Genomic DNA, 13,646 nt, shown 5'->3' with positions numbered 1-13,646 from the left:
GCATCTTCAACACATTCTTAACTAACTTTTGTAATTACGTGATGGTAATGAAAAATCGAAAATGGGGATCAGAGTCTACTCTTTCGTCAGTGGTTAAAACTTCAACTAATTTGGACCAGTGATTTGCAAATTATTACAGGTAACAGTCATTTCTTTATCTATGAAACTACGATACAAACAACGAAAATGGCACTAATTTATAAACCCGAATAAACGGTCTACAACTTTATTCACCAAAACATTATACTTCGTTTAAAAGCCGGGTACACACAATGCAATTCACTGTTACACATTATGATTCATAAGCCACACTTCCGAAGCTTCAGATGACAAATAACGATCAAACGATCGGGATGATAGACGAAAAAAAGGGGCAGAATTTACGTCTGTGATAGTCCGCAACTGTACGATCTTCCTGTATGGCGACACGCGTCTGTCACCTCAATCCTTATTTTATTTTTGCGAAATGGTAGAAAAATATAGATGGAGATTATTCGTTTTTAACCTTAAACTCCAAATCAGCAATGATTAATTTAGGGCTATATAAGAAGAGAATGGAAAGCTTGTGAGGATTATTGTGAAATGCTAAGGATGAAGACAGCATGTTCCTCCAAAACGTTGCGCGGCATTACAACCCAGAAGACCAACACCAACATATCTGTAACATAAAAATAACGCCTTTTTGTTGTATATAAAATAATTTGTCAGAAATGTCCCACCGATGTACAGTCCCAACAGAAAGAGGCCTGAGAATAATAAACTTATATTTGTGCTAAAAACATCACGATATTCAGCACTAAGCCACTAAAAGAAAACGTGAATCGGAAAGAGTAGTCCGTTGCAACATTTTACATTTTCCAGCTGCGGTAAATATACGACGGTAAATCGCATTTGTAGATGATAAGCTCTGTCTTGTGGAGCCTTGACTAAAAATACAACCGAATACATTACACGTCACACTTAAGTGCTACGTGCTCTTTCATTGAACAATGACATCTGTTGACAGTAAGGAGAACAGTACAAAAGTTGTCGACCATGTACGAGTATGTACACAGGCTTCGATGTCATTTGTCAATGTAGCGTGATGACTGAGACATTACAACAAGGCGACATATCGCCCTTTCGTTCACTACAGACACTTAAGTCTAAGCTGGATTTTAAATTTATCATGACAGTAAGTCAGATGAAGCGTGAGATAAATCTCAGAAATGAAAGACATGTTACTCCAATAAAGAATACCTTAGGCTACTCTACATGAATTGATCACTCTGAAACACGGCAGAAATCACTCACGTCGCTAACTCTTCTAAAACGTCTGTAATTATACCGAATTTAGAACAACAAATGATAAGTAAACTGACTATTATAGGCTCGTGTCTTCCCTTCTGCTACATTAAAATGTAAATATTAAAATATAAGGAAATCTTGTTCCATATGGGTGTTAAACTTGGTCTCTCATGTAAAGGGAGCAAACACTACGTTCTTAGAGGCTCGGTTAATTTTGGGAACTTTGCAACATAATAGATGATGTTACGACAGGGTAGGTTAGTTTAGGTTCGGTTAGGATCGGCTGGTTTAGGTTAGGTTAGGTTGGGTTAGGTTAGGTTAAGTTAAGTTAGGTTAGGTTAGTTTGTTAGAATAAGTCACGTTTTGATAATGTTCGTCACGTTTCTACACTTATGGTCACATCTTGTCACGCCGTTAAATCAAGTCACGCGTAGTCACACTTTGCCACGCTTGGTCACGCTCATAAAATCTTGGTGATGTTTTAACATTTACGGTGACCTATCGTCACGCTTTCACAGGATGTCACGGCTTGTCACGCTTTGTCACGTTTGCTAACGCTTTGTCACGCTTTCTAAATATCCGTCACTTTTCGACATATATTGCCACATGTCGTCACGGCGTTACAGTAGGTCACGCCTAGTCACGCTTTGTCACGCTCCCAGAAAATAAATCGTTGCTTGATTATCTTAATTCGTTTCGAAGCGGAAACAATGAATCAACTTACTGGAAGTTCTATCACGAATATCAAAGGAACATTGAACACAGACTGAAGTACTGCGAGGTTTCTAATCTGGAAATTTTTTGGTACTGACTCTTTCTGGATTGTCAGTTCATTTCGTTCCTTGTCATTCCTTCTAACTAGTCTTCAAAGCGTAGTTTTCTGCGTCACATCGAGTCGAGACGCAATTATCAGGAGTAGCGTGTTTGTCAAAGTACAGACTATACAGAGTAGTTATCTAATTATAATAACAAGCAAAACTCTGTTGCGGCACTCAACAAGGTAATTACAAACGGGAAGTGCCAATTTTTTATGAGTAAAACATTGCATAAACCGTCGATAATGGGTTTTAGCTTACACGCAGAATATGTAATACGTTCTTAACAAACCGATTTGGACTGTCAATCATTCGTTTGTTTATTTGGACTTGATCCTCTCATAGTCGAATTATACGCTTACAAAGGGGTGACAGTATGGTAATCTAGTAATTCATATACTGGCGCAAATAACAAAGCATTACGTCAAGAAATGGTTATGTGCCGTCTGCATTTACACAAAGGGTTCCGAAAGAACTCGTAAATCTCGTCCAGTGCTACCAAGCTTGTGTTGTGTTGAAAATTTATGGCCAAAACACGCAATGTAATTTAGCTCTTAGTTCAGCGTGCTGAACCCGTGCACAGATGGTCATGCGATCGGATACTAATCGGACCAGAATTCTTATTGCCAGCTCATTATGACTAACTTGTTTCAGATTATCATTATAATTACGGTGGCTGGCATTAGTATTTATTTTGGGGTGTGGTGGCACTTATTACAAATCACAGATTCTGTTAGTGTTAAACCTGTCGCACATAACGTAAATTATTTCATACAGAATTAGTACGTAATGTATGATATACATCCATACAAAATTTCTTGCGTCTAACTTCAAATATTTATTACTTATGTCCACAAAACCAAAAGCTAAACGAACTAAATGTTTCATAGAGCAGTAACATCCTTGTTGTAAAATTATACGATAAGCACTTAACAAAATGTGCATATTTTTCGAACATATTACCAGTTCAATTACAGGCCGACACACCCTCATGCTCTTTTAGCAAATTCCACAACTGCTACTCTTTGCTATTTTCATACCACACTAAAAAAATACGATGCTGTATCCACCAAAGTATCCCATCATAATTATCCGCAGAGCGATGTCCAAATGATGGAGGCAGCAAGCACCTCTGAAACGTCGGCAAACTTCCAAACTACACTGTACAACAACCCAGAAAACAGTCATCTAAATGATTTTTTTTTGGCAAACAATGATTTCCAGTTTCGACCTTGAACTTTGCCAGTCTGATTGTTAGCCGGATCCTACTGTCGCCCTGAGGCAGGATTCGTAACTTCCAGCGACAGGACGAATGCGGAAAAGACAGACGACAGACGGGACTCGCAGCTTAACGCGTACTCCGACAAGTTCTGACTTAGTTATCCCAAGAGTTATTTAAATATTCTGTATCAACTGCAGTTTTAATTTCGAGATGAATGATATTATACGAATGATTACGAACTGCGAATCAAAGGGCAAACAGCTATCGTAGTCTGCAAGCAAGAGAGACAACTGATCGGGACAAGATACGAAACAAATACTTCCCGAATACATTCATAGTCCACAGTTTTGGTGCAAATTGTTATATACACTGAGTTGTCCTCGGGAATCATGAGAAAATTTGAACTAGGGAGTGCAGGATACGTTCAGCGTTCGTTTGGGGCAAACAGATTCTGAAGCTATTTAACAATGCTACTTATGTGGAAGTTTTTTTTGTGGTCTATTTAACGATGCTGCCCGTAGATCACATTATATAGCGTCGAAAGATACGATGATTAACGACTAGTGAATTGGTAAGGATATGGGAGGAAGAGGCCGTGGCCTGATTCAAGGTACTGTCCTAGTATCAGTCTATAAAACTGAGGAAAATGAGGAAACAGAATTAGGATATCCGTCTCCATGCCGGATTATAACCTTGCACTTTCCAAATCCGAATCAAGTTAGATGATTTCGAAATTCTCATTTTCATTATCTCGCACTTTTGGAAGTTACATGCTGCTAACTCAAAACTTTAATACGGTATAAGTGAAATGTTTTTCATTGTCTGCGAGTTGATTAAACACGTAAGGAATATGTTACCTTTGTGTACGTAATCTTTTTAATGTCCGAATCTTCGCCGCTGGACACTATCCTCAGCTGGTCTTATTCCCTCTCCATCTTTGTAAGCAGAATCTTCGATGCTATCTGCCCAATGTCTCATAGGGCGTTTCAAGGGGCTAAGTTTGCAGCATCTAAAATTGACAACAAAAAATTGGTAATGACAGTCACACAACTACAAGAGCCTTCAGAGTTCTATTTCTAGCATCGCAGGATTCCAGGTTTTCACGGTGGAGAGTCCGCAGATCGTTCTCTTCTGGGTTGTAGCGTCTTGTAGTGTGGTAGACGTTTCCCAGCGTTTCAGAGGTTTTTGCTGCTTTCATCATCAGTACTCATCGCCCTGATTATGGAGACGGCAAGGACCTATAAAACGTTGGTAACCTTCTCCTCGACTACACGGCGCTACAACCAAGAAGAAAGCCATCTTCTTATTCCTGCAGTAATTCGTATACCAGTTTTTCTCATGTCTTTCCACTTAAGTAAAACGACAAGGCCTATAAATTGGAAATGAACAGTCACATCATAACACGTTTTATTTTTACAAGGAACACTTAAGACGGCAAGAAATTGGAGCACACTTGAACATATAATGAGCCCATCAACTTCCATTCCGGTTGGATCGACTGCATGACGTCACGGAAGGGTTATTGTTCCTGACAGCAATACCGCAGCGCAGACTCGAGACTCAGCACCACATGTCCGTTCAAACAACCTGCTAGTAGTTCCAGCACATGAGTGTGGGAAGGACGTCTGCTAAGAGAGGCCTGCGCGTTCCATCATCATGTGAATTCGGACTGCACTGAGCATCCAGTGATAAACCAAAGCTCAAGATCAAATATGCTAATTATCAGCATACAGGTGACAAAACATACGGCCTAAGCGCAATTAGAACATCATTTTCTGAAATACAAGGATTAAAATATGCGTATGAACAACTCGCGTTACAATTCTAAGAATAAATAGACTGAGTTCAGCTGCTGAAAGTGACAAAATATCAAAGATTGTATCAACGTAGCGTTTGAAACGTACTGACTATAAGCAAGAGAAATTAGTGTGTCAGTGCCTGCAGCGACCATATTCATTCCAGCAATTCACGAGGTAAGATGAAGTATAAGAATCTCTCTTTTAAGTTATGTTAGCGATTAAAACGGCGACGTGGAGCACAAATAACTCAGCCAATGGTCCTCAGGCCTGTAGGATGTGTAACAGCTGTCAGCTCACTCGTGTGGACCAAACAGTGTAGAGATACAAGCGTGACGACATTAAACAGAGCTCGCTCTCAGGACCTCATACGTTTCAACGGTCTGAAAACGACACAAGTAAAGAGGCATGGCCATTTATATATCGGTACATGCAATGTGTATGTAGGAACGATTTCAGAAGCTATAAAATAAACATATATTAATTTAATTGCTCTTAGATTTAATATATTTATATCAAACGGTTAAGAAATTTTGCCTGTGGAACATTCGTCTTCTACAAAGGACGTGGTATCTTCCGTGTAAAGTGAATTCTAAATAATAACATTTATATATTACAGTAAATAGCTACAAAATTTGTATATATGTGTGTATGTTTATATGCATGTATTCGAATTTACATCATCTACATTCATAATAGTGAATTAAAGGACGTTCATTTTGTAAAACGTTTGATTCTTAGTTCTTTAATACAATTTGTAAATGTGTAAATTAAAAATTATAAGCTGTGGCTTATGTTATATTAAATTACAGCAATTTCTATTTAAATAATGCATTTGTTATTTGTTGTTCGTTTACGACAGTGAGCTGAGAATTATGACAGGCAACCTATTTACTCATTATCATTCATTAACATTTTAACAGTCCATTACTCCGCAGTACGGCCATGAAGTTTCATACAGCACCAAATACAAAAATATATTTTACGAAATAAACATAAAGCCGATTTGGATAGAAATAATGCTTTCATAATTTTCTCCAAACTTTCGAATTAATATCTTATTTTGATCTGTCACGAATTGCTCTCTGGCCCGTTTAGATTCAGAATTTATTGTTAAGCAGTGAATGTTTAATCAATTTGTTGAACCTGGAGAACGGGAGATGCTCCATCTTAGAGCCTCTACGACCTACTTACACAAGGGAATACTGCTAGAGAAAAATGATAGTACATCCAGGCCCCGAGCGAGATTAGAATTAAATTAATGTTTTACAGTGTTGAATTTCTTAGCGACAAGCGTATGTCACATTTGTCGTAATCCCATAAAAATGGACAAATCTAAATCTAAATATACGGCAGATAGATAGACCACACTTCTCAAATCTTCAATTGTAAAATAACGTTTGCTACGAAAAGATCTCACTCTCGTAAATGTTTTACGTCTTAAATTAAAATTGTTAGATTGTAATTTATACCAAATCATTAAAAAAAATGTAACGAAAATTAATATCGACGGCCAACATCCCAGAAGACAGCCATCTTCTAAATACACATTGCTGCTGTAGGTCTATCGTTTCGTTTGGCTCAGACAATATTGCATCGAATGATATGGAAACTAATCAAATGAAAAGGATATGGAAGGAAGTGATCTGCGCCTAATTTGTGATACTATACTAGCATCCCTCTGAGGAAATGAATTAATGAAAACCCGAGTCAAGATACCCGATCTCCAGACCGATGTTTGAAGCACAGACACGCTGAACACAATACAGAAGTGATAATGACTATGACGTACGGTCTTAACCAATTTAGAAAATGTTGGCTATTTCAGTTGGAAACGATCATTATACTCGTAGTTAGAGTAACTTTATATCCTTTTAGAAAATTAATACATACAGGTAACAACCAATTAAACAGAAAGATAAATAACAAGCTCGATATTTTTAACTTTACTGTCATTATAATGAAAATAACGCCCACCAATATAGCGAGAGTATCTTATGTATAATTTACATACATTTACATGCGTGACTTGATTTTGGAATCAGAGAGGCAGTCGATATCGTACGTAGAAATTTTACGCGTAATACTGTGTACATCTTACACCGTTTACTCGTCTTTAACTGGAAAGGTTCAAGAATTTATTGCACGATAACGCACTTCAAAAGTACCATACAAATGCTTTATCTAATATGGAATTTAACAGCTTACATATTTCTTCCTACTCTGAACATGAAATCCTCAAGAGGCAGGCCTGCAACATCGAGTTCTGACATAGGATAAGGACAGTGGAGAGCTGCAAGTGACAGAAGCCATTATAGCTTGCCTGCGGTCGGATCTGGTACGACAGTAAACTAAATAATATACAACCCATTTCATACCTTAATAACATTATATTACGTAATCTTATGTTAGGTTTACCAGATATCTCTGTAGTTACAAGAAATGTTTTTCCCCTTTGGAGCCGAAGCTCGTATATATGTATAATTTTTGTACCGCGAAGAAAACACCACCATCACAAAAATCAACTGGTTAATGATATTGAGATAAGTAACCGCTATTAATCCTGAGAATCATAAGAAATACGAAATAAAAATGTATTAATTGTTGAAGCAGGTGGTACATACAATTACCATTGGATTTTAAAGGGTTAAAATTAAACTATAAGAAAATATTAATTTTAACGCATATGGTAAAGTGTTTTCTCATAGTCGCTGATAGTTACGAAAATATTCAACAAAGTCCCTGTTTTAACCCGAGGTTTCGTCACCGACATAACAAAATGCCACCATAGGATTCATATTTTCATTACCAATTTCCCTAAGATATATTTTAATATCATCGTTTGATCAACGGCTTGTCTCCTGTTCTTTCGATGTAGTTCTCTAACCAAAATTTTGGATTTTAGAAATAATTTAGAAATTCACAAACTTAACGGAAAACGGCATACCGCATATTATAAAAGCCAGATCAAAATCATCCGATACACAGATCGGCAGTTACATTCTATATGAAATGGGAATATTCAAATGTCTTTCCGTCCTCGACTCAGCCTCTACTCACAGCAGCGTTTAACCACATTTTTTACCATGTTATTAAACTATGCTGACGAATTTATAGACTGTCTAATCCTATAAAATGCTTCGTATAGTGAGGAACTATGTAACAAAGAGAAATGAGAAAAATACGCATTTTTAAAATATAGTGATATTGATTTCTTTATTTAATGCTGTGTTGCCTGAAGTGTTTGTTATAATTCATTAAAACAGACAGTAATGTTTGTACAGAAAGAGAAATGAATTACCTCTTCTTACAGACAGCAGTGCTTCGGGCCAAACGACAATTAAATAACTGAACCTGATACACCACATTCTCAGAAAAATAAAGAGACATGATACTCATGCTCTGATGGAGTAAAGAGCTAAATCACTTAATTTACTACATTCCAGAAAGATAGATATCTTAGTATGAACGGAGGTGCAAAGTTTTAAGAGGTATTTATAGGAATTCTTATTGTAATTTTTTTCTTGCAGTGACTTTAGTTTATAGACGCGTCGTGTGTATCCCAGGTTATTTAATTATAATGTATCAACTGTAGAGATTATATATCTTTAAATATAATGTGAGAATGATAATAATTTGCTGTGTTTCTGAAAAGGAGTCTTTATGGACTTTCTCAATATGCAGAATTACTCTAGTTGAACCAAGTAAAACAACGGAACATCTCAGCAAAGATATGTGGCCTCTCTGCTGTGTTTCCAAATATGAACACATATAAACAGTATAATGAAAGTAGATAAATTATAATTATGGTTGGATACTGGCTATCATAAGCGAAAATCTTTTGTTTTTCCAGTCTGTCTCCGGTAGTTAGCAAGTGCAGTATGTTTACCCTACTGTTAACGAGAGATTACTGCAACGCGTACCATCGCCATTTGTCACTTATATTCATCCTTTGTATCCCATTATTTCTACGCAAAATTAGCGGTTGTTAAAGGTCCATTAAATAAACTAAAATAAATAAGGAAATATGTAAAATACGCGTATGTTAGAATTATATCCACGTTCAAGTTAGCAGTTCATTCTCGTCTAATTTGCATCCTTATAAAACATAGTACGTTCAATAAAAGCAGAGTATTGCGCTTTATGTTAACACGTAATACGTTAATTCCTTATCCCAATATGTTATTCATGTAATCAGTTGTGTTTACAGTTGTATTGTACCTCCATATTTGCACTCCTTTATAACTCGAGCACCTCAGATAGTAACACGAGTCACCTATTCTAAATTTATAAATAGGTCTATTATTTCGTACTATTAGAAGCAGGCACAAGGCCATTTCTGTAACACCACTGGTTTCCTGTTCAGAAGTTATCAAAAGTGTAAACAGAATCCTCCAAGAGTTTGATTTCTTGCTCTGTGTTAGTGTAGCAATTTCTCCAGCAGGCGTGTGAGGCGGGTTATCTAATATTACATTTGCAGAAATTACGAAGTAGTTCTTCAGTTTGTCTAACAAAGCCAATGGATGTAAGATAATTCGTTAAAAAGCTGTCGTGGTTATAAACAAAGGCGGTCCGTAAAAGACAGATAATTATTTGCTGTCTCTAAAGAAGAGACTGTGCTCCATGTACTGGTTACGTTAAAAAATAACTCCCTTGCGAAGTTCACAAACTCCATCTGTTATCAGTTTAGAACATTCTATTAGAAGAATTTTTTTTTTTTAAAAAAACTCATATTGAAATGAGGTACTTCAGCTCTTGCCAATGTTCGAATAAGCTGTAAGCCCACTACAGATCATCGTTATTTTCATTATCACGGATTCCAGGGCAGTGGAAATCCCGTCCTTCGGGGTGGACGCGTGTGAAATGTAAATTTCTACTTTTATCGTTTACAGGCATGCAGGGACCATAATAATCTTGGGGCATAAGCCAAAAAGAACGCAACCCACATTTTTAATTACACTTCGAAAATACTTATCCAGAATCCAGTATAGGGAAATTTTGAGTTGCCCTTACTACAAAGCTATATCAAAATTTCAATTTTACGAATATTTTCGTGATTAAGTAGCGAGAATGAAGACGTGTGATGATCAATATTTCAGAATCTGGAACCGAGCTCGGCAGGATGGTAGAAGCCAGTAGTACTTCACTGGAGCTGGACCTCACAACTGACAACTCAGATGCATCGTACTGGATCCCCGAGAGAAAAAGGGAACGAGATTTGGAAGACGAGTACATCCTCGGAGATATTATCGGAAGGTAACGTTCTGCATGACAAGCATTTTTCAGCATAAGTTTCAAGCCACTACGCATTATGACCGTAGTGACTAGCGTTTAAGTAACAACAATATAGCGTAATTTATTCGTTTACGATAATTACCTACAACTATTACAGTTTTTGTTACTGTCGTATTACCATAACCTATTCAGCAAAGTTAATGCCATCTGGTTTTGACATCGTTTCTCTACAGTCAAGTCAGACATTTCCAGAGCATAATCGCAACTCATTCAATTTTACATTAACAAACGCGATACGCATGTATGATAATTATCAGGAAAATAAACACATAAATGTAAGTTATGTCAACTCTACCAGGCAAGCAACGGTGATTTTATGTGCTCAGGATTTAGATACAATAACGTGAGAAATTCGTAAATTTATAAGGTACTTTTATGCAAGGGTACCCACGGGGACGTCCCTACCTTGCATTGCTTCCATTACATCTCTTTTCTCAGAGAAAATGGCGGAAAACTATGAAAAGCCTCAAACCAGATATCATGCCTCAGTAATCGAACTTCCCAATATATTTTAGACTAGTTAAAATTTCACATCATTCGTCCACATTTCCCGTTAAATGATAACGTTAAATTAGATCATATATCTTCTCTTCCGATTACTCACTTGAATCAAAAAGCATTTATGGGTACAAAGACTTGCTAGACGTTTGAAATCGTGCCGCCCATAAATCAATAATCTTTCCGTACGCAAACATAAAGAAGTTACAGCCATATATTTGTGTCATCCCTTTTTAAACCGCATATAGTATGGAAAGGCACTGAAACCTATTTGCTGTTCATTCACTGAAACTGGAACACGTTAATAAACATAACAATAAATTTCTTCACGTATATCACTGTAACTGCTCATAAACCTAGATACAGACTTAATAATTTACATTACGTCAGCGGCAAATGCTGCTGTCATTAAACTGAAGTATGAGAAGCTTCATACATTCGATGAATTATCATGTTTATCATTTCTTTCTTGCCACTAAATATCATTCTGCTGGGAGCAGTTAGCGACGAAAGCGAGCAGAAATTACAACAGAGTTTACAGCGCTGTATATGTTAATTTATTATCTACAGTGTCATTACGAATCCCAGCATTTACGAGGAACATGACACACTTTCACCTAAAAATAATTTATATTTGATGCCTCAAGTTCGAGATTACCTTTGGCAGTTCCGACGTCACATCTATTACGGTAGCAAAGCAATGGACATCTATCATATCACGTAAAAGTTATATTGCAGCCGCAAATAAACTTATCCCACCAAACAGCTCATCTCATAAGAGAGTCCAACAGCCATCAAGGCGTAAGGGTCATTTTCATTACACTCATCTATTACGTCAGTGAGGTATAAAGTAACCACGTCAGAAAAAATGCTTTCCCACATCTGTGCTTAGAAGAAGCAGTACCGAGCAGAAAAAGATAGACGATTCATATGATATGAAAATTCAGTACTGCAGTACCAGGCTTGGATAAGTGAATCTGGATGCCGTGTAACTAGGTAGCACAGACAGCAGTTCTTTTATTTCGAAATACGTATTCTACGACCATACCTAGCCACCATTCTGCCTAGCTCCTCTGGATGTATTTGACGATAACCATACGTCATTACGTTCTTTTTTGACTTTATCCAGTGTCTGTCTCTTTTTAAGCAGCGATCAGGTCTATTCTACTTGTCTCGGAATTTTTTCACATCTTACAGATGCCCCAAAAAGATTAACCTGAAGATGGAGACGCATTGAAGGTCATCGACACATTGAGATAACACAAGGTTCAATAGACGTTTTGTAAACGACCGTAAAAAAGTATAAATTTTATTCTACTCATATGTGATGGACCGACCCCCTGAAAAGGAGCTTTGCCAGTAAAAAGTTTGAGAAACACTCCTCTGAATTTACTGAAGCTATATTCCCATACTTACCTATCCAGTTATTTTTTTCAGGTGTAATAACATTCCAGTACTTCAAAATTAACCTTAGCCCTTGGGTTGAAAGTCGTTATTAACGTGTCTGTCTTTTGTCACAATCCGTCATTCTTCTGCGACAATAGGGCTTAACGTATTTTATCAATTAAAATGGGATACTATGTATGACTCACGTCCGAAAAAATATAAATATTCACGTCTTATATAAATGTATCCAAGTAGTACTGGTGAGGTTAAATCCCTCAGAACCTGACGTCCCTGAAGAACCTAGTCAGTCAAAACCTGGTCGCCCACTAGCATTGAATATTATTATCATACCTTATTAATGATTACTACAACTTTACTATTGTTTTGTGGCTTACTCCCAAGGTTCTGACTTTCACACCATTCATATCTGTTCCACAAGCAAGCTGTCTGGCTGGAGACCTACATAACAATTCTACTGCCAAGCGACTTCACTTTATTAAGACTGGTCTACCCGCAAGGCTGGATGTTCACATTGTAAAAATGAGGTTAACTTTCTGATGCAATGGACGCCTGTTTGAACATATTGTGTGAGGAAAATAAGACTTAGCAGGCTTACTATTTCTACAGCTCTGTTTGTTGTGAATATACATATCAACTGCCTATTTTAAATATAGCAACCATTAATCTTCTCCAAGGTTGTTACCAGGTGTGACGTAAGACACGGTGTGTCTGTCTCCTTGTCAATATTACGTACCCTCTGGTAACTACTGTACTGTTTTCATTATTTTGATCCACCTTAATTTTGTTCAACAAGGCATATTATACTGTATGCTAAATCTTCGTTGCCGACTTACTTTCTTAAATTAAACTTCTACCTTATTACATTGGCCCATACGTTAAAATGAAATACATATAATTATTCTAGGTTGCTGTCACTCCTATAACAATATTGGAATATACTGACAAGTGACTAGAAAGATCTTTAGGCTATGGACGATTAAACTTGGGTACTAAGTGCCTGAGCATCAAAGTCTTGAAGACCAACATTGGCATTTTCACCGCCTTAGGCTATAACAAATTCGAGTCTTGTATTAATAGGATTTTAAATTTCCTGTTGACTTAAACGAGCCATTCTCTAGTATTATTTGGAAAATGGGTGCAACGAGTAAAATAATAATTATTCAACCTGCTTTCCATATGAGAATCATGTCTCGACTTAGTTCATCTCGATCCAAATCAAATTATCCTTACTCCAGATCCTAGCTGTAGTAATGACTCCCGATCAAACACGTAGGAGTAATCCTGTGTAAATGAGTGCACTATTCTATCAGAGCAAGTTCTAGTTCT

The 13,646-nt window shown here is 36.9% G+C and overlaps 2 protein-coding genes across 7 annotated transcripts in view; one reads left to right on the top strand and one right to left on the bottom strand.

Moving 5' to 3' along the window:
* LOC110829799 (calcium/calmodulin-dependent protein kinase type IV) overlaps positions 1-13,646 on the top strand; it is a 58,609-nt gene that overhangs the window by 22,977 nt on the left and 21,986 nt on the right. The window contains exons 1-3 of one of the 6 annotated variants that reach the window (XM_087344682.1): positions 4,460-4,638; positions 4,745-5,297; positions 10,220-10,376. In XM_087344682.1, coding sequence (XP_087200808.1) covers positions 10,243-10,376 — 134 coding nt within the window. In that variant the 5' untranslated portion in view covers positions 4,460-4,638; positions 4,745-5,297; positions 10,220-10,242. Of the gene's footprint in view, positions 1-4,458; positions 5,298-8,591; positions 8,612-10,219; positions 10,377-13,646 lie in introns of those variants that run through there. The other 5 variants (XM_087344683.1, XM_087344686.1, XM_087344681.1 and 2 more) reach the window with 5 other exon arrangements.
* Positions 1-13,646, bottom strand: part of LOC110829800 (uncharacterized) — a 68,248-nt gene that overhangs the window by 39,032 nt on the left and 15,570 nt on the right. Inside the window, exon 2 of the mRNA XM_022063893.2 lies at positions 4,182-4,333. The gene's annotated coding sequence lies outside the window, so the exon portion shown is untranslated. The remainder of the gene's footprint in view (positions 1-4,181; positions 4,334-13,646) is intronic.

Source organism: Zootermopsis nevadensis, unplaced genomic scaffold (assembly GCF_977971745.1).
Source record: "Zootermopsis nevadensis isolate Lab colony 2312 unplaced genomic scaffold, Znev_1.0 Znev_ptg000008l, whole genome shotgun sequence".
Classification (NCBI taxonomy): domain Eukaryota; kingdom Metazoa; phylum Arthropoda; class Insecta; order Blattodea; family Termopsidae; genus Zootermopsis; species Zootermopsis nevadensis.
The sequence above is the reverse complement of the archived record's forward strand: the minus strand, read 5'-3'. Positions and strand labels throughout refer to the sequence as shown.